Source organism: Hyla sarda, chromosome 2 (genome assembly GCF_029499605.1).
Source record: "Hyla sarda isolate aHylSar1 chromosome 2, aHylSar1.hap1, whole genome shotgun sequence".
Lineage (NCBI taxonomy): Eukaryota > Metazoa > Chordata > Amphibia > Anura > Hylidae > Hyla > Hyla sarda.
In genome coordinates, this window is record NC_079190.1 from 147,890,159 (window position 1) to 147,911,470 (window position 21,312).

Sequence of the window (21,312 nt, forward strand, 5' to 3'; positions counted from 1 at the left end):
CTCTATTGTGTCCCTACTGTGTTGATCCAGAGTAAGGCAGAAAATCCTTAGGGGGCTGATGCCAGTTGCCCCATATCGGGGGGGAAAAATTCCTTCCTGAATCCAAATTTGGATTCAGGCATCCACACGCTTGGATGTTCTCAGTTATGACTGATGGCTGTCCTATGTCCAAATAAATCCAGTCAGTGCTCCTAATGCATGACATGGTGCACATATCCATATCTATGTAGCAACATGTCAATCTATATATATATAAAACTCAATGGGGGAGATTTATCAAAACCTGTCCAGAGGAAAAGCTGCCCAGTTGCCCATAGCAACCAATCAGATCGCTTCTTTCATTTTTAACCAGGCCTCTGCAAAATGAAAGAAGCAATCTTATTGGTTGCTATGGGCAACTGGGCAACTTTTCCTATGCACAGGTTTTGATAAATCTCCCCCAATGTGTGTGTATGTATGTGTGCATGTTCCAGCATCACGTCCAAATGGTTAAAGATATTAACATGAAACTTGGCACACATGTTACTTATATGTCAACAACAAACATAGGATAGGTAATTTAACCCTTACTCACCCCCATTTGTGAGGGTCAGGGTTTTTGTTCAACCTCTTGGGGACCAAGGGCGTACGGGTACACCAAGGACCAAGGGCGTACCTGTACACCCGTGAATTTCGGTCAATGCCATGTCAGTTATTGCCCAAATTAGGACTAACCGACCAATGGCAGTTGGTGGCGGGGGGGGGGGGGGGGGCGGGATTGATTTGGGGGGTGGGGTTAAAGTTCATTTCCCCCTCTGCCCGGCCCTGGAAGCTGGGACAGAGCGGGGGAAGATGGCGGCAGGTACCTTGGCCACGCAGGGTCCGGCGGCAGGTGGGGACCAAGGTATGAGGATCGGCGAGTGGAGCAGGGGAGGACCGGCAGACAAGTGGAGGCAACCACAGCATCAGAGGCAGCAGTGAAGATCATTGTAAACTGATCTTCACTGCTGCTGCTGCAACATCTGGAGGGCCACAGTTTGGAGACCACTGTGCAGTGGTCTCCCAACTGTGTTCTTCCAGATGTTGCAAAACTACAACTCTCAGCATGCCCAGACAGTCTCAGCATGCTGGGAGTTGTAGTTTTGCAACATCTGGAAGGGAACTGTTTGGAGACCACTATACAGTGGTGTCCAAACTGTAGCGCTCCAGATGTCAATTCAGAGCATGCCGAGACTGTCCAGGCATGCTGAGAGTTGTAGTTTGGCAACATCTGGCCCTTCAGATGTTGCCGAACTACAACTCCCAGCATGCCTGGGCAGTCTGGGCATGCTTGGAGCTGAAGTTTTGAAACATCTGGAGGGCTATAGTTTGGAGACCACTAAACAATGGTCTCCAAACTGTTCTCCTCCAGTTGTTGCATAACTACAACTCCCAACATGTCCTTCGGCTGTCTGGGCATGCTGGGAGTTGTAGTTTTGCAACAGCTTTAGGCACACTGGTTGGGAAACATTGTCTGTTTCCTAACTCAGTGTTTCCCAACCCTTGTGCCTCCGGCTTTTGCAAAACTGTAACTCCAAGCATGCACTGACAGACTGTGCATGCTGGAAGTTGTAGTTTTGCAAGAGCTGGAGGCACATGGGTTGGGAAACACTGAGTTAGGAAACACAGTGGTGCGGAAACACTGCGGTAGTCTGTTACATAACAAAGTGTTTCCCAATCCCAACCAGTGTGCCTCTAGCTGTTGCATAACTACATCTGCACAGGACAGGGTTCATTCACACGGGCGGGGTTACAGCAAGTTTCCTGCTTCCAGTTTGAAATGTGGCAAATTTTCCACTGCAGCTTAAACTCCCAGTGGGAAACTCGCTGTGAACCCTTGCCTGTGTGAATGTACCCTAAAAACACTACACCACACTAACCCTAAATAAAGAGTAAAATGCTACATATAAACTACACCCTTACACTGTGCGCCCCCCCAATAAAAATTTTAAACGTCTTGTACGTCAGTTTTTCCAAAGCGGAGCCTCCAGCTGTTGCAAAATAACAACTCCCAATATTGCCGGACAGCCATTGACTGTCCAGGCATGTTGGGAGTTTTGCAACAGCTGGAGGCTCCCTGTTTGGGGAAAACTGACGTACAGTATTTTTGGTGGAGGAGGCAGGTGAAACGCTTGCATCCGGGTACATCCCTATGAAAATCCCTAATTTAGGCTTTAAATGCGCATGGCGTTCTCTCACTTCGGAGCCCTGTCGTATTTTAAGGCAACTGTTTAGGGCCACATATGGGGTATCTCCGTACTCAGGAGAAATTGCACTACAAATTTTGGGGGGCTTTTTCTCCTTTTACCCCTTATGAAGAGGTAAAGTTGGGGTCTACACCAGCATGTTAGCGTAAAAAAATAATTTTTTACACTAACATGCTGGTGTTGCCCTATACTTTTCATTTTCATAAGAGGTAAAAGGAAAAAAAGACCCCCAAAATTTGTAACACAATTTCTCCCAAATACGGAAATACCCCATATGTGGATGTAAAATATTCTGCGGGCACACAACAAGGCTCAGGCGTGAGAGCGCACTATGTACATTTGAGGCCTAAACTGGTAATTTGCACAGGGATGGCTGCTGGTTACAGCAGTTCTGACATAAACGCTAAAAAATAAATGCCCACAGGTGACCCCATTTCGGAAACTACACCCCTCACGTAATGTAACAAAGGGTGCAGTGAGCATTTACACCACACAGGTGTCTGACAGATTTTTGTTTTTTCATTTGCACAGCCCACTATTACAAAGATCTGTTAAATGCCAGGAGGGTGTAAATGCTCACTGCACCCCTTATTAAATTCTGTGAGGGGTGTAGTTTCTGAAATGGGGTCCCATGTGGAGGGGGGGGGGGGGGGGAGAGGTTACTGTTCTGGCACCATGGGAGCTTTGTAAACGCACATGGCCCCAGACTTAAATTCCAACCAAATTCTCTCTCCAAAATTCCATTGTCGCTCCTTCCCTTCTGAGCCCTCTAGTGCACCTACAACTAGAGAACTTTACATCTACATATGAGATATTCCCCTATTCGAGAGAGATGGGGTTACAAATTTTGGGGGACATTTTCACCTATTACCCCTTGTAAAAATGAAAAATTTGGGGTAACCAGCATTTTAGTAAAAAAAAAAATTTTAATTTTCATGTCCAAATTCAACGCAAAGTTGTCAAATACCTGTGGGGTGTTAAGGCTCACTGTACCCTTGTTACTTTCCTTGAGGGGTGTAGTTTCTCAAATAGTATGTGTGGTGTTTTTCAGTGTTCTGGCAGCATAGGAGCTTCCTAAATGAGACATGCCCCCAAAAACCATTTCAGCAAAATTTGCTCTCCAAAATCCCATTGTCGCTCCTTCTCTTTTGAGCCCTCTAGTGCAGTGTTTCCCAACCCAGTCCTCAAGGCACACCAACATTCCGGGTTTTTTCAGTTACTCCATTGGAATAGAACAGGGAAAAATTAAAATCCTGGACTGTTGGTGTGCCTTGAGGACTGGGTTGGGAAACACTGCTCTAGTGCACCCACAGACAACTTTACATCAACATATGAGATATTTCCTAAATCGAGAGAAATTGGGTTACAATTTTACCCCTTCAAAAAATAAAAAAAATATGGGTCTACAAGAAAATGTTAGCGGTAAAAATGAAGATTTCGAATTTTTGAATACATTTGAGGGGTGCAGTTTTCATAATGGGGTCCATTATAGGGTATTTCTAACACAAAGACCCTCAAATTCACTTCAAAACTGAACTGGTCACTGAAAAATTCTGATTTTGAAATTTACTTGAAAAACTGGGAAATTGCTGCCAAACTTTGAAGCCCTCTGATGTCTTCAAAAAGTAAAAACATGTCAAATTTATAATGCAAACATAAAATAGACATATTGTATATGTGAATCATTATATAATTTATTTAGTATGTCTATTTTCCTTACAAGCAGAGAGCTTCAAAGTTATAAAAATGCAACATTTTCAAATTTTTCATGAAATGATGCAAGTGTCGACAAATATTTATCACTAACATAAAGTAGAATATGTCACGAAAAAACTGTCTCGGAATCAAATTAATAAGTACAAGCATCCCAGAGTTATTAATTCTTAAAGTGACAGTAGTCAAAATTGCATAGAATGCTCTGGTCCTTGAGGTCAAAATGGGCTCAGTCCCCAAGGGGTTAAAGTCCCATGCAAATCTTTGAGAAATGTATGTTCCCACATAACTTCCGTACACATATTACTCATATGTCAAATAAAAATATATGATAGTTAAATTAACCCTTACCTACACCTTATATAAAAGATGGGTTTTTGTTTCAAGTCCCATGCAAGTATATGGGACTTCCAGTACCTTACTCCACAAGCTCCGCATCTCCTGGTGAATGTGTCAGTCCGGCTTGCAAGCCACACCCCATCTCACGAAGACAAGCTCACTCTTCAAGCCCCACCCATTTTATTATCCGACCTTGTGCATCGGTCTGGCTTTCAAATCATGCACAGTCCCACAAAGCCACATCCCCTTCTATTTTCAGCTTACAATATCTTCATTACAAATCAGTCCCACCTGAGGACATGATATGAGGACATGATATGAGGACGGCATATGAGGACGGCATATGAGGACGGCATATGAGGACGGCATATGAGGACGGCATATGAGGATGGCATATGAGGATGGCATATGAGGATGGGATATGAGGATGGGATATGAGGACGGGATAGGAGGTCAAGACACGAGGTCGGGAAATGAGGACAGGATATGATGACAATATGTGAGGATGGGATATGAAGTCAAAAGCTTCCTCCTTTGTTGATTTTCCTCCCCAACAAGGATTAGGAAGGAAAAAACGGGCAACACCAGGTACTCAGCTAGTCTAATATAATGAAGAGGACTGGCACTCTCTTTGCAGAAGAATTAAGTTTATTGCACTACCATACCATCACTATGTGAGGCGTTTCAGCTTGTTTAGTGATTTGAAACCACAAGGATGAGATTGGATGTTGCAGTATATTGCATTGGAAAGGTACTGGGAGTATTACATTTTACTGTCTAATCATGGACTTGTGCTCAGATATAATATCTGTCCTTCATTCACTTGCTCACTATCTGCAAGTCCCCAATTACTGAAGTCTAAGATATCACCTACAGTACCTTACTAGTCCTCTCCATATATCACCTACAGTACCTTACTAGTCCTCTCCATATATCACCTACAGTACCTTACTAGTCCTCTCCATAGATCACCTACAGTACCTTACTAGTCCTCTCCATATATCACCTACAGTACCTTACTAGTCCTCTCCATATATCACCCACAGTACCTTACTAGTCCTCTCCATATATCATCCACAGTACCTTACTAGTCCTCTCCATATATCACCCACAGTACCTTACTAGTCCTCTCCATATATCGCCTACAGTACCTTACTAGTCCTCTCCATATATCGCCTACAGTACCTTACTAGTCCTCTCCATATATCGCCTACAGTACCTTACTAGTCCTCTCCATATATCGCCTACAGTACCTTACTAGTCCTCTCCATATATCGCCTACAGTACCTTACTAGTCCTCTCCATATATCGCCTACAGTACCTTACTAGTCCTCTCCATATATCGCCTACAGTACCTTACTAGTCCTCTCCATATATCGCCTACAGTACCTTACTAGTCCTCTCCATATATCGCCTACAGTACCTTACTAGTCCTCTCCATATATCGCCCACAGTACCTTACTAGTCCTCTCCATGTATCACCTACAGTACCTTACTAGTCCTCTCCATATATCGCCTACAGTACCTTACTAGTCCTCTCCATATATCGCCAACAGTACCTTACTAGTCCTCTCCATATATCGCCTACAGTACCTTACTAGTCCTTTCTGTGTGGCAGCATGCCCCATTTTCAGTGAATAAAAAGATAAAAAATGACTGAGTTTGAATGGGCTTCTTTTAGGCTGGTGTCACACTGGTGGCTGGTGTGACAAAAAATGTGGTCTCAAATGGCTGGAGGTGCTCAACCCCAAATGCGGTTGTGCATTTTTACTGGGGGAGCAGATCCTGCCCTTGTAGTCCGTTGCTAGGGGCGATCTCCAGCATAATAAAAATGCATACAATGGAGGATGCCTGCAGCGGACTACAAGTGCCACAATAGAATCCTACACCAGATAGACGGTGTGGATGTGTAACAATTAGAACAATACAATACAGAAATGTAGGTGCACTACTGTGGTAGATGTATACAATGACATTGGCTAATCCCTCAACACTGATGTTAAAATTGAGACATTCGCCAGTATATCCTTATATGAAGGACACACCAGATCCCGCACACCAACGTTTCTCAAATGGCACGGGACCTAGCGCTAAACCTACCTGTGCATGATAAGCAAAACAGGTACCAGTGGGCAATTACGGCAGCTTTAGGTCAACTCAGAGTCCTCCCAGGTACCCTCCAGCGTGGCTGAGCACACATACAATGGGAGGAGGGAGGCAAACTGCATGCCCCACCTAAGTTGGCTAGTATAGGTGCATGGCCTCACAGGTGCTACCTCAATGCTGCCTGGAAGATGTTCAAGGCGCATTGCATATGGAGTTTACACACCTCCAAGTATAAATTTAAACAACAACAAAAAACGTGGTCTCAAATTGCTGGAGGTGCTCAACCCCAAATGCAGTTCGATCGCCCCTAGCAACGGACTACAAGGGCAGGATCTGCTCCCCCAGTATAAATGCACAACTGCATTCGGGGTTGAGCACGTCCAGCCATTTGAGACCACGTTTTTTGTTGTTGTTTAAATTTTATACTTGGAGGTGTGTAAACTCCATATGTTAATGCACCTTGAACATCTTCCAGGCAGCATCAAGGTAACACCTGTGAGGCCATGCACCTATATCAGCCAACTTAGGTGGGGCTTGCAGTCTGTCTCCCTCCTCCCATTGTATGTGTGCTTAGCCACGCTGGAGGGTACCTGGGAGGACTCTCTGAGCCAACCTAATGATACCGTAATTGTCCACTGGCCCCCGTTTTGCTTATCACGCACAGGTAGGTTTAGAGCTAGGTCCCGTGACATTTGAGAATCCTTGGCGTTGGTGTGCGGGCTCTGGTGTGTCCTTCATATAAGGATATACTGGCGAATGTCTCAATTTTAACATCAGTGTTGAGGGATAGCCAATGTCACTGTATACATCTACCACAGTAGTGCACTTAAATTCCTGTATTTTGGTGTCACACTGAGCCACAGCCAAAATGGATTTAAACTGAATGGGAAATACAAAGCAAGCCCTTTATACCTCCTTCCTGCATGATCCTCTCCCGGCATTGGTTACAAAACTGTCATGTGTGACCTCAGGCTATTTGTGGATTATTGTAGTTTAGAGGGTTTTTGTTGCAGTGATATAAAGTTACCACAGCAGCCATCTGACACCTAATCAGTGCCTCTGCGATGTGATTAAAAGATGCCAATGGGTTGCAATGCTAGCGGTGACCCCCAGGGTCTCCCAGGAAGATCACATTGTACCACATGATGAATGCCATAAAAGAAAATAGAAGCTGTTCAGAAGCCCACCTCTGAGAGAAGACTACCCCCTTTGAAAGGACCACCCCCATAGAAGACTCTTTTTTCAACTTGGGTTGGTCTTGTCAAAAAGGGTTGACTGTATATGTACCTCCAGAAAAAGAAATACAAGATACACAAGCTTTCATTTGGCTAAAAAAGTTATGACTCTCACAATGCAATGATGTAAAAACAACAAAAAATAATCACTGTGTCCCCAATGCCCAAAAAGACAATATTGAGGTAAATGGCTTCTCTAACGCATGGTTACTGTTAGTATATTACTAAATATGATCTAGAGATGCCATTTACTCTGTCCTTGGTATAATGGTGCCGCTGTTATTGTTAAGCGCTCTATAGAAGTGTTATGAAGTCTGCAGTAAATTATGATAATTGTAGAGAAAATAGTTGCTAGTTTTATTACAGAACATTTCACTAACTCTTACTAAGTTGGCCCAGACATTTTGCTGGCCATAGATCAACCCAAGTATTGCGTAGCTGAAGTATCTCATTGACCTTGATGCTAATAGCGGTATTATCAGCATTGATAGGATGATTATGGGCTGTTTAGTAATGTGACTTGAAGAGAACATCGCTTGTGTCTGCCCTGCATTTATCCACACATCATATAATCATAAGTCATAGATCCCATCAGGATACAAGAGGTTATAAAGCTGTCCGTCTATCTATAGCCACAGTATCCTATGCATATATAAAAGCTTCTGTCATCCCAACATTTACTATTCATTTCAGTAGCTCAGGTTTACTAGTATAAAGCAGGTTCAACAGCCACTTTGCCAAGGTTGCACAATAAACGTTGCACGATGTAAAGTAAGTGCCCCAGTTAGTCCATGTTATGCACACAGGTTGTGTGTTGTCAACACAAGATAAACCAGGGGGACACCCTCAAATTGGTGTTATCAGGTCACTTTCCCATTTCAGGATTAAAAGAGGCATGGCTTCTGAAGTCTAGCAACATCTGTAAACCAAGGAAATTGTATGGCATGGAGGGGAGGAACTAACACCGACATAAAAGGCATGAAGAACATATGCAGTGACTGCTTGGGTGAGAGAGGGTTGTAAAAATTAGCCAATTGGTGATGCAATAGCCAAGCACAGTGAGAGGGGGGATCAAACAATGAAAGAGGTTTCAACCCAGAGGAAGATAGAAAATGAACAAGTTGAGCAACTCCAGAATGTGTTCACCCATGGGAACCAATAGGAAAAAGGATTATCACACTGGGATACTATAGGGCATGGCCTAGAGGAGACCCCCAAATGCCTGACATCACTGTCCCTACACAATATAAGAGCTCTAGAGAGGAGGGAGAGGTCTGTCTCTGCCAGGCAACTGTCATGACGGAGCCAGGGGAGGCCCGAATGAGACACTGACGAGAGCTGGAATTCAAGATCCACCCACTGTTACACTGATCTATTATAAACCAGATCCATAAATCTAGCACAATGAAAGACAAGATAATAGAGACGAAAGACACCCCCCACCTCTGAAAAGGAGAAAATAACAGCCCCTGGGAGCTCTGGGTCCAAATATATTTCAGCACAGAAGACCCAAGTCTACAGAGAAAAAAAAGATACAGGAACCCCAACAGGCAGAGTCTGGAAATAATACAAGATGCTGGGAAGAATATCTATCCATTTTAAGTGTCACCATACATCCAAACCAGGACAAAGAAGGATAATGCCAAGAGTGAAGATCTTTGTCTGCATGGAATGAAAGTGGAGCAAAATTAAGAGTGTAAAACGCTGTCAGATCCGCAGAAAGACAAACCATCAATGGAGTGTGGCTGACACTTAAAGGTGTATGTCCTTCATATAAGGATATACTGGCTAATGTCTCAATTTTAACATCAGTGTTGAGGGATAGCCAATGTCATTGTTTACATCTACCACAGTAATGCACCTAAATTCCTGTATTGTATTATTCTAATTGTTACACATCCGCAGATACGAGTGAAGATGTCTAGGGAGAGGGAAACAGTCATGTGCTCGGACTTGTGTATTGATTTTAAAATTAGAAAGAGCCCCAAATTCTTTAAACTCAGATGGGAGAGATGGCAGGGATGTAAGGAGTGAGGAGACCTATAAAGGGACTGCTTAAAGGAGTGGAGGCCAACAGATATCACTTATTGAAGAATATGACTGTAAAGCCACAGCAAGATGCTCCATAGTAAGGACATAGAGCTGGGGACATCCTTGTCTGGTTGTATGACGAACTGGAAAAGGGGAGGTTTAGACGGCTTAGAATGGACAATAGGGGATATCATTTTAGTGAGATATGGACTGTCTGTTTGGTGTGACTCTATAATTGGAAAGTCTCTTCTTTTACAATTAAAAAATGGCTCTAATAGTGCAGATTTTGTCAACTGCAGAACTATATGTGAATATATTCCGTGTTAAGACTAAGGCTATGGTCACACGTGTATTTTTCAGGTTTTGCTGCCCATTGACTTCAATGGGTAGCAAATTCTTCTACAGCACTTCTGCAGCAGAAAATACTCTGCCCCCCCCCCCCCCCCCCAACACCCACACACACAAACTCAATACATTCAGAATGTCTTTACACCCTTTAACTTATGTTGTGGCCAAATATTAAAAAAAATCTGAATTCTCCGGAGATTTTCCCATTGGGTTCAAGCCAGGCTGGGCCACTAAAGAACATTAACAGAATATTATTGGCTGTGTGCTTAGGGTCAATGTCTTGTTTGGAGGTGAACCTTGAGCCCAGCCTATGGTCCAGAGCACTCTGGATCAGGTTTTCATTAAGAATATCTCCATACTTTGCTTCATTCAGCTTTCTCTCAACCTTGATCAACCCTGTCCTAGCTGCTGAAAAACACCCCCACAGTATGATGCTGCCACCACCTTGCTTCGGTGTTTTCTGATTAAAGGGGTACTCTTGGAAACTAAAACCATAGTCCATCCTGTCCCTCTCACCAATTTATTTATTTGTCTAAATATCATTCATTAGCTATATAGAGCAGTTTTCCCTCTTTCAGCGGTCACTTACATGCACGGAGTAAGAAAAAGACATCCTTATCAGATCCACCTTGTCTTTGTGCAAATCCCTCACTGAGACAAGCCCCCACCCTCCTGGAAGACAAACACCACATGATTTCTGTCTTGTCTGACTTCACAGACACCCCTCCCCTCCCTGTGTGGGGATCTTGCCGGGAGATAAACAGCTCAGTGTCTCCTTAGTACATAAAGCTGCTCTTTTCCTGCTGTAGATCTAATCACTGACTGCTATCATTCAGAGAATATCATGATTTATTGCTGGGAGAAGGGTAGTAATAGCAATTGGCTGGCAGCCATTACACAGCCACACTGACTGCTGGGAGTTGTAGTCTGGGCTACAAGCAAGGAAAATAATATTCAGGAGACAACAGATAACTACAGGGGACACAGGTATTGTGGTGGCTTTGGGGCATTTTTATTTTTATTAACGTCCCCAGAGCACCCCTTTCAACACTGTTATACGGGTTGTGCACTCACCACTTTACATTGTAGAGGTGGGTCATTTCTTCAGTGTTGTCACATGAAAAGATGTAATAAAATACTTACAAAATGTGAGGGGTTTACTTACCTGTGAGATAGTGAGTGTGTGTGTGTATAATCTAAATTGCTGATTTAGATTGGACACTTGCCAATGGCAAGTAATTCAGTTTAGAAGTATTTATAAACAATAGTGTAACCCCTCCATGAGATCAGGAACCTGCTGTGTCATTTAGCAGGACATACGTGTAGAGGGAAGACTGTGGTTGAAAGTTTTAATAATGTGTGTGATGTATATGACGGATATCTTACCAGTTGTCAGTGTCTGTGTAAAGCTTGGTTAGGGACTTGTTAAAGCTATGTATACGTAAACTTTTTTTTTATTTTCCAAGATTTTTTTTACTCACATCAACAAATGCTGACCTTGTGGACCCCATCCTCCACGTTATGCTGGATGCTCTCAGCTGCTCTTGAATTGCTAATATTAGAAAAAAAAAACAAAACTAAGTTTTATGTTTATTTATTATTTTTTTTTATTATTAATTTATTATTATTATAATATATAAATTACCATTGTGCCTTATATTAATCATGATTATTATTTATTATTATAATATATAAATAACCATTGTCCCTTATTTAAATTTTTCATCTCTTCCCTCCAATTTATTGGTCCAGGAAGAAGAATACCCTCCACGAGATGACTTCAGTGATGCGGACCAGTTGAGAGTCGGGAATGATGGAATCTTTATGCTGGCTTTCTTTAGTAAGTCTGCTCTTTGTTTACAAGCATTTTTGGTACAGGACTTTACGAAATGACCATTTGGTTACAGAATTCGGCTCCTAAACAGCAGCAAGGACCTGCAAGGGATACGTCTTGCAGGCTGCCTAGAACCCTCTGGAATTCTGATTCTTGTGTGGAGGCTAGCACTGCAGTTTTCCCAAACCAGGGTGTATCCAGCTGTTGCAGAACTACAACTTGCAGCATGCCCGAACATCCTTTAGCTGTCCAGCATGCTGAGAGTTGTAGTTTTGCAACAGCTGGAGTAACCAATGTTGGTGAAACGTTGCATTACTGGTATATGCGGGCTGCGCAGGATGCTCGGACTCCTACCGATTAGTGAGGACTGGGGCATTTAAAGGGGAACATCGGAACATTACCTCTTATCCCCCATCCACAGGATAGGGGATAAGTGTCTGATCCTGAAGGGTCCGACTGCTGGGACCCCCAGCGACCTACCGGACTACTGTTGACCACCACACGACACACCTATGGGAGAGCCGGAGATATTCAAGTGCTGTATCTCCAGCTCTCCCATAGAGCTACTTTAAGGGAGCATGTTGACCATGGCCGCTCTGAGCGAGAGAACACCGGAAAGCTGGGCAGGCGATCACGTGGGGTCCAATCCTACATCCCCCCCCAGATGGAGGATAAGATGTAATACTGTAACTAAAGGAGTGACAATTATTTGCACATTCCTGCATTATAATAGTTTTCCATATATATCTAGAGGTATACTTTAGACTACAGTCCATTGTACAGGAAATTCTCTTTATATCCAGTTTTTCATCTGCCACTTTCTTTGTGCAGATACAAAATGCATATGTGGCTATTGCTGCAATGTTCTCCCAGTTGTTTGGTGGAATTTACAAAAGGTGAACCCTAAATAAACCATACAGTGGTTCAGAAAGTGTGACAAATAGACTCAGAATCTGTTGCTTTTGCTGCAGTGTTTAGTGAATTATATCTGTATACAGATTTAGATTTACTAAGCTTGTTTTAATGGTTCGTTAAAAATATGTTACGTTGGTATAGATTAAACTTTCAAATCATAGTGATCCCCTCATTACCCCACAGTTAGCGCTGCTGCTTCTGGGTTTGCTTAATATCCCATCACAATGTAGAACTGTAGTAACTTTAAAAAATAAATTTTTTTTTAATGTACCTAGTTGTTAGACCCATCATTAACCCATATTTCGGAAATTGAATTTAGTTCATTCCTCTTTTGACATAGAGAAAATGTTAGCCACGCAGTTTCAAAATTATCTTAATTTTTTATTTTTTATTTTAATTTTAAAAATAAGGACAAATTGTTCTCTATATTATACAGTGTGGATAGAAATGAAGGACGTCACTCACCGGGATGCAGTGCAGCGTTTCTTTATTTTCAAAGGTGCATGAACAAGGGTGCACACAAATGGACTTAGGGACGCAGCTTATCAGCCATGAGCTGGGTTACAGCTGTTGCATGTGCGTCATTCATTCATTCAGTCCAAGGTTACCTGCAGCATTTAGTTTCATAATCCATTTCGCTTCTAACTGAAGAAAATTTTTTCTTTTATCTTCATTTTCTTTGCTGTGAACCACTTCTAGACCTTGAAAGACTAGATTATTGCAACTACCATTATGAACTAAGTTCATGTCCTCAATAAAGTGCGGAGCTCCTTTCTTAGACCGTAAACATGTTCCCTGAATCTTGTATTGAGGGGTCGCTTGGTGCTTCCTATGTAAAAGCGGCCACAAGTACAGATCATGTCATACACAACCCATTGCGTTCTGCAGGTAATGAGATTTTTAATTTGAATTTCTTCACCGCCCAAAAAAAAAACATTTTCCTTGTTTTAAATTTGGGCACCATATACACGAACCACACTTATGGTGGCCCATGGGGCCGGTTTTTGACAACCAGTCTGTTTTTTTGGAAGTTGCTACTGGTTACTACCGTATATACTCGAGTATACGCAGAGTTTTTCAGCACGATTTGTCGTGCTGAAAACGCCCCCCTCGGCTTATACTCGAGTTAACTCTCCGCCTGTCAATCCCTTCTCAGTGGTCTTCAACCTACGGACCTACAGATATTGCAAAACTTCAATTCCCAGCATGCCCGGACAGCCATCGGCTGTCCGGGCATGCTGAGAGTTGTAGTTTTGAAACATCTGGAGGTCCGCAGGTTGAAGACCACTGCGGCCTTCGTCATCATCCAGACCCCCCCCTTTTGTTTTCTACTCACCTCCCCTCGGTGGGAAGGAAGGGTATGCTGGTCCGGGCCATCTATGCTGCAGGGACCGTCCGGTGGGGAGGGTTAGTTGTTCTGGGCTGTCCATCTTCACCGGGAGGCCCTCTTCTCCACTCAGGGCCAGCCCCGGCCTAGTGAGGTTGCCTTGACTACGACGCACAGGGACGTCCCTGCGCATGAACGTCCCTGTGCGTCGTCGTCAAGGCAATGTCACTAGTCCCGGGCCCAGAGCGGACAAGAGGGCCTCCCGGTGAAGATGGACAGCCCATAACGACTAACCCTCCCCACCGGACGGTCCCTGCAGCATAGATGGCCCGGACCAGCTCACCCTTCCTTCCCACCGAGGGGAGGTGAGTAGAAAACTAGAAAACTAAAGGGGGGGGGGGGTCTGGATGATGATGATGAAGGCCGCAGTGGTCTTCAACCTGCGGACCTCCAGATGTTTCAAAACTACAACTCCCAGCATGCCCGGACAGCCGATGGAGGTCCGCAGGTTGAAGACCACTGATTGAAGGGATTGACAGGTGGTGATGATGAAAGGGGGGGGAGGTAATGATGACGAGGGTGATGATGACAGGAGTCTGGTTGATGACAGGGTGATGATGATGGGGATGTTAATGACGGGGGTCTGGATGATGACAGGAGGGGGGGATGATGTATTTCCCACCCTAGGCTTATAGTCGAGTCAATAACTTTTCCTGGGTTTTTGGGGTGAAATTAGGGGTAACGGTTTATATTTGGGTCGACTTATACTCGAATATATACGGTACACCTTTGAGGTTCTTATAACGTCTAAACGCTACTAGCGGTTTTTCATGTACCAGTTTTCCTAGTTCAGTATCGTTTTTAATCAATGGCCAGTTCCTGTTGATAGCTGATCTAATTATTTTTTTCTAGTGGCCCCAATTTGAAGGAGAATGAGAACCGCGGTAATACAGAAACCGCGTTGTCTGTTTTTATTCTTTTTTTGAACAGAAGATTCCTTCTATCTTGAAGAAATGCTCTGTTCAGTGCATTGTCCAGAATTTTTTTCCGGATATCCACATGCCTATAGTCTCTTCTTCAATTCTCCAAAAATATTTCATCAGAATTAGTAATTCGTCGTAGGTGCAAAAACTGTCCATATGGTAAAGAAGTTTTCACATGTTCTGGATGATAGCTGGAGAATTGAATTTCCGTCTTTAATTTCTACTTGGACATCTAGAAATTCAATAGTTTTATCTTCATTTTCTTTGCTGTGAACCACTTCTAGACCTTCAAAGAGTAGATTATTGCAACTACCATTATGAACTAAGTTCAGGTGCTCAATAAAGTGCGGAGCTCCTTTCTTAGACCGTACTGAGTAAACATGTTCCCTGAATCTTGTATTGAGGGCTCGCTTGGCGCTTCCTATTTAAAAGCGGTCTTAGAAAAATCTTTGCTAATAAGGAACACCCCAGAGTAAGCTAGAAGGGGAATCCCCAGCAGTGATAGGACCTCTAGGTTTTAATGTATTAAAAGATGCCAGTAGTTTGGATCTAGAGTCAGGGATGTGGAAATCCTATCGCCCGACGCCCGGGACAAGTAGTTTTGGGCGCCGGGCAGGTGAATTTTTTTATAGATTTAGCCCTGTATCGGGCAATCAGGGACAGACCAACTTCCCCCTTATTTTTCTTTAATGCCGGTGTGAGGCGCAGGAGCCGATGCAAGTCTGCACCTCACACCGGCGCTCAGGGTGTATGGAGGGGGCGGCGTCCCCCAGCTAACCGCAGAGCCCGAGGTTGCACGTTTGCGTTACATAATTAAGCCACGCCCCCTTATCTTCCCTCCTGGAGGATGGAGGACGCAGCTCAGAAGACACAGCAGGGGGAGAGAAAGGACGTAGACAGCTCTGTACACAGCTCCCCCCCCCCCTCCCCCGCACACAGCTCTACCCCTCCCCCTCCCCCTGCTCTGTCTCCACAGGACCTAATCCACCACGGGGAGGTTGCTAGTTTGCACGGGGAAAACACAGAGCAGGGGGGGGGGTGAGGGGGAGGCCGCCAGTTGCGCCATCTAATTTTTTTTTTTTTTAGTGGCTTCTGGCCACCCGCACTAAATTGCACCCCCAGAATCCCACCCCTTCATACTCGCCCGCCGACCAAGAGCCCCACAGATGCACACAAACCCGCCCGAACCAAAACTACAACTTCCAGCATGTTACACCATAACCTAAACTGTATAACTATAAAGTGCAACATGCTGGGAGTTGTAGTTTTGGTTTGGGTCAGCTGCAGAGCCATAGGCTGCATCAGGGCATGCTGGGAGTTGTAGTTACTAATTGCAATTCCCTGTATTCCTTGACACAACCTATGGCTCTGCAGCTGACACAAACCAAAACTACAACTCCCAGCATGTTACACAATAACCTTAACTGTACTACTATACAGTGCAACATGCTGCATCACCCACACAATCATAGGCTGCATCAGGGCATGCTGGGAGTTGTAGTTACTAATTGCAATTCCCTGTATTCCTTGACACAGACTATGGCTCTGCAGCTGACACAAACCAAAACTACAACTCCCAGCATGTTACACAATAACCTTAACTGTACTACTATACAGTGCAACATGCTGCAACACCCACACAACCATAGGCTGTATCAGGGCATGCTGGGTGTTGTAGTTATCTAGTAACTAAATGCAACTTCCAGCATTTTCTGACACAAAATGCACCACATAAACTGGAGAAGCAGAACACCCCCCAGTAACACATAAGTCCCTATTGAGACTGAAAAATAGTGATTAAAATATTTTAAAAAGTGCGTATATATGTGAATAAGCCCCTTTCCTAATAAAAGTTTCCAATTTTCTTTAAATAAAAATAATGTACAAAAATAAACATAAGTGGTATCACTACATGTGGAAATGTCCAGGCTATTAAAATATGATGTACGGTGACCGGTGTAAATGTAAAAATAGTCCAGAATTGCTCATTTTTTGTCATTTCAGATGTAACTTTTTGATCACCTTATAAAAAATTTCTCATCTAGACTTTTCTGGGCTTGGCTCGGGCGTAAAAGGAGCTACAGCTCTCCCTCCGCTAATATCCGGGCATGCTGCGATCACCGTGGCCGCTATTAAACCATTAGATCACCGCTGTCTAAGTTGACTGCAGTGTCTAAAGGGATCTTATATCCATCCCTGGTGGTCTAGTGGGGGGGGGGGGGGATCGTACTATTTTGGTTGAAATTATTTTATCTACCAGGACAAGTGGATTTTCTTGAGGGACAAGTAGATTGTGTTCTGCTTTAGTCCCTTGGACAAGTAGTTTTTTTTTTTTAAGTTTCCACACCCCTGAGAGTGTGTAGATAATTTACCGTAATCGATCTACAAAATGAAGAAGGAGAATTTTGTCACATTGATGAATACATGATGGTTGAGGATTTCAAAGGGGGTGTAAAAGCTACTTTTTGTTCACAGGTTATGCCAGGTAGCATTAATATATAAAAAAGATCCCTGCAATCTTGGACAAGGTGAAAGGTCAGCAATTGAACGCCTGAAAAGAAATGACTGACGTTGTGATAAAGAGATCTGACAAAGGCGGCAATGTCGTCATCATGCCAAGTGAATATTCTCTAAAAGAAGCGTTACGCCAGTTAAAGGATCCTGGCACCTATCTAAGATTGCAGGGAAATCCAGTTTCTAAAATCAAATCAAATTTACAAACATTCCTTAGGAGGAGTGTAGAAAACGGGTTGATTTAGAAAAAAAGTTGAAAACTCGTATCTACCTACCTGTCTCACCCACGATGGTACTTCCTGCCAAAGGTGCACAAGACCTTGGCGGCCCCTGTGGGAGGCCCATTGTCTCAGGGAAGGGGTCGGTTACAGAGCCTTTATCCAAATATTTGGAATGGCTGCTGCGACCCCTTTTGCAGGAAGTGCCATCGTTGATGAAAGATAGCAATCAGTTTCTCACCCATATACAAAATCTGGCATGGTCAGAAAATATGATACTCTCTTCAATTGATATCGAAATTCTTTATACGAGTATACCGCAAAGTGCAGGAGTACAAGTAGAACTTTTGTGCTAGAAAGCAACTCCTTTAAATTTTATGACATCTGGTACAGACAAATAGGGGGTGTGGCTATGGGCACCCCCTGTAGTTTGCACTTTTGCAAATCTTTATGTAGCTGTATTTGAAAGCAAATTTGTTTTCACCAGTAGCAACCCGTTTCTGAAGTTGGTCAGGTGCTACCTAAGATTTGTCAATGATGTGTTCATCACTTGGGATGGTACACTGACGGACTTCAGTGAATTTGTTCATTTCCTCAACATAAGCAACGACCTGAATAAAAAATTTACACACAAAGCCGACCCAAAAACTATTGAATTTCTAGATGTCCAAGTACAAATTAAAGACTGGAAATTATGTACATCAGTTTTCAGAAAACCCACGGCCTCTAATTCCCTTCTTCAATTCTCCAGCTATCATCCAAAACATGTGAAAACTTCTTTACCGTATGGACAGCTTTTGCACCTACGACAAATTACTAATTCTGATGAAATGTTTTTGAAACAGGCTGGAGAATTGAAGAAGAGACTATAGGCACGTGGATATCCAGAGAAAATTCTGGACAATGCACTGAACAGAGCATTTCTTCAAGATAGAAGGAATCTTCTGTTCAAAAAAAGAATAAAAACAGACAACGCGGTTTCTGTATTACCGCGGTTCTCATTCTCCTTCAAATTTGGGCCGCTAGAAAAAATAATTAGATCAGCTATCAACAGGAACTGGCCATTGATTAAAAATGATACTGAACTAGGAAAACTGGTGAAAAACCGCTAGTAGCGTTTAGACGTTATAAGAACCTCAAAGATGTAGTAACCGGTAGCAACTTTCAATCTAACCCTAAAAAAAACAGACTGGTTGTCTAAAACTGGCCCCATGGGCAACCATAAGTGTGGTTCGTGTATATGGTGCCCAAATTTTAAACAAGGAAAATATTTTTTTTTTTTTTTGGGAGGTGAAGAAATTCCAATTAAAAATCTCATTACCTGCAGAACGCAATGGGTTGTGTATGACATGATCCATACTTGTGGCCACTGTTACATAGGAAGCACCAAGCGAGCCCTCAATACAAGATTCAGGGAACATGTTTACGGTCTAAGAAAGGAGCTCCGCACTTTATTGAGCACATGAACTTAGTTCATAATGGTAGTTGCAATAGTATAGTCTTTCAAGGTCTAGAAGTGGTTCACAGCAAAGAAAATGAAGATAAAAGAAAAAAGTTGCTTCAGTTAGAAGCGAAATGGATTATCAAACTAAATGCTGCAGGTAACCTTGGACTGAATGAAAGAGTAGATTATAGTGTATTTTTATAGTTTATACATTTATTATACAAGCATATTAGTGAGCCATGTTTTTAAAGTATATATTCCCTCTGCACTGTTAATTGTGCACCTGTTCCCCCTATAATCGTGATAACTGACAAGCTGCGTCCCTAAGTCCATTCGTGTGCACCCTTGTTCATGCACCTTTGAAAATAAAGAAACGCTGCACTGCATCCCGGTGGGTGACGTCCTTCATTTCTATCCACACTGTATATTTGGAAGACTTGTTTTCATGGGACTTGGAACCCGAGGGATAGTAGTGTATACCGGCTACTTAAAGACTGCATTATAGAGATTATATATCGGCGCAGTGCCAAGCGCCAGGGGAAGATAGAAATTACGGGGTATCAGTGGCGACGGTCTATCTTCTTATCAAGTCTATGTTCTCTATATTATGCTTAGTCTTTTTTTTTTATATTTAAATAATACTGTTCTGTCAAACTGTGTTAAAAGAGAAGTATCATGAAAAAAAACTTATGCCTTATGTGAAGGGATCACCACCGAAGCGGGGGCTGCTACACCCCCTCCATAAAGCTCTATAGGAGAGCCGTTCGGCAATCTTCGGCAATATATAGAGGGGGCGTGGCTGCCCCCGCTTGTGGAAGGGTCGGGGCTCTAAACAGGAGACCGCAGGGGGCCCCAGCACCTGGACCCCCCCCCCCCCCCCCCCTGCAATCTAAAACCTACCCTTCTGATAGAGGATAAGATTTTTTTTCATACTTGTCCTTTAAATGCTTGATTTGTTGTTGTTAAGCTTAAAGCGTACCCGTCAGATCCAACAAAAAACTTTCATTCAAATATATCACTGAGTACATAATCCTGACCATGTACATCAAATTTTCATGTGTCTAGCACCTTTATTTATTTATTACATTTTTAATTTAGCTCACTAGTCTTAATTCCTCTCAAAGGGAGGAGGCGTGGCCTCACTGTGCAGGTCTCCGCCCCGTCCCTCAGTATGCTGTCTGCTCACATCTTCCCTAGCATTAGCAAAACTACAACTCCCAGCTTCTCCTCACTGACAGTAGCGGGACACAAGCTGACAGTGGGAGGATTTTTCCTCCAGCTATGAGCCCTGCGCTCCCAGCTGTCAATCAAGGAAGTGTGTCCATGATGTAGGTGATGATGCATGGACACAGTAGGACTAGTATGTGTCCAAGCAGGCGGGGGGGGGGGGGGCAGTTGTTTGACTGGCTTTTTCAGTATGAAATACTAAACATTTTCTAATGAAAGCAATTGCAAAACCTATTGGTTTTTCATGCTTTACAACATATCAAAAGTTTTTGTTTCTGACAGTGCCCGTTTAAGGAATAGTGTTCTGAATAATAATTTGGTGTGTATACTCCCTCTAGTGGCACATGTGAGCACTACAAGCCCTTTCTAAATCCATTTCCATCAGATTTTTGCATTTGATGGTATACCTTTTCGCCAGTGTCAATGGCCAGTGACCTATAACCTAGTCTAAGTAACCTGGTCGCAAAGATTGTCAGAATGCCGGTCAAGTACAGTGTGCGCTGTTAACACGACTATGTCATAGAAGAGCTGGTATGGTTAAACAGCAGATGGATGAGACAAAATAAATAAGCTCATACACTAAAGGTTTGTGGGCACATTGGGGGAGATTTATCAAAATCTGTCCAGAGGAAAAGTTGCTGATCTGCCCATAGCAACCAATCACATCGCTGCTTTCATTTTTCAGAGACCGTTTAAAAAATGAAAGAAGTGATCTGATTGGTTGCTATGGGCAACTCAGCAACTTTTCCTCTGGACAGGTCTTGATAAATCTCCCTAATTTTTCATAGCACCAGTGACCAGGACATGTTGTGATAAAATACAGCGTCTGTATTGTCTCGTTGTTCGCCTTCAT

The 21,312-nt window shown here is 43.2% G+C and overlaps 1 protein-coding gene across 6 annotated transcripts in view; it reads left to right on the forward strand.

The window, feature by feature from the left end:
• NDFIP2 (Nedd4 family interacting protein 2) overlaps nucleotides 1-21,312 on the forward strand; it is a 155,461-nt gene that overhangs the window by 76,438 nt on the left and 57,711 nt on the right. For all 6 annotated transcript variants that reach the window (XM_056555574.1, XM_056555578.1, XM_056555576.1 and 3 more), the window contains one exon: nucleotides 11,750-11,837. In XM_056555574.1, the coding sequence (XP_056411549.1) occupies nucleotides 11,750-11,837 (88 nt within the window). The remainder of the gene's footprint in view (nucleotides 1-11,749; nucleotides 11,838-21,312) is intronic.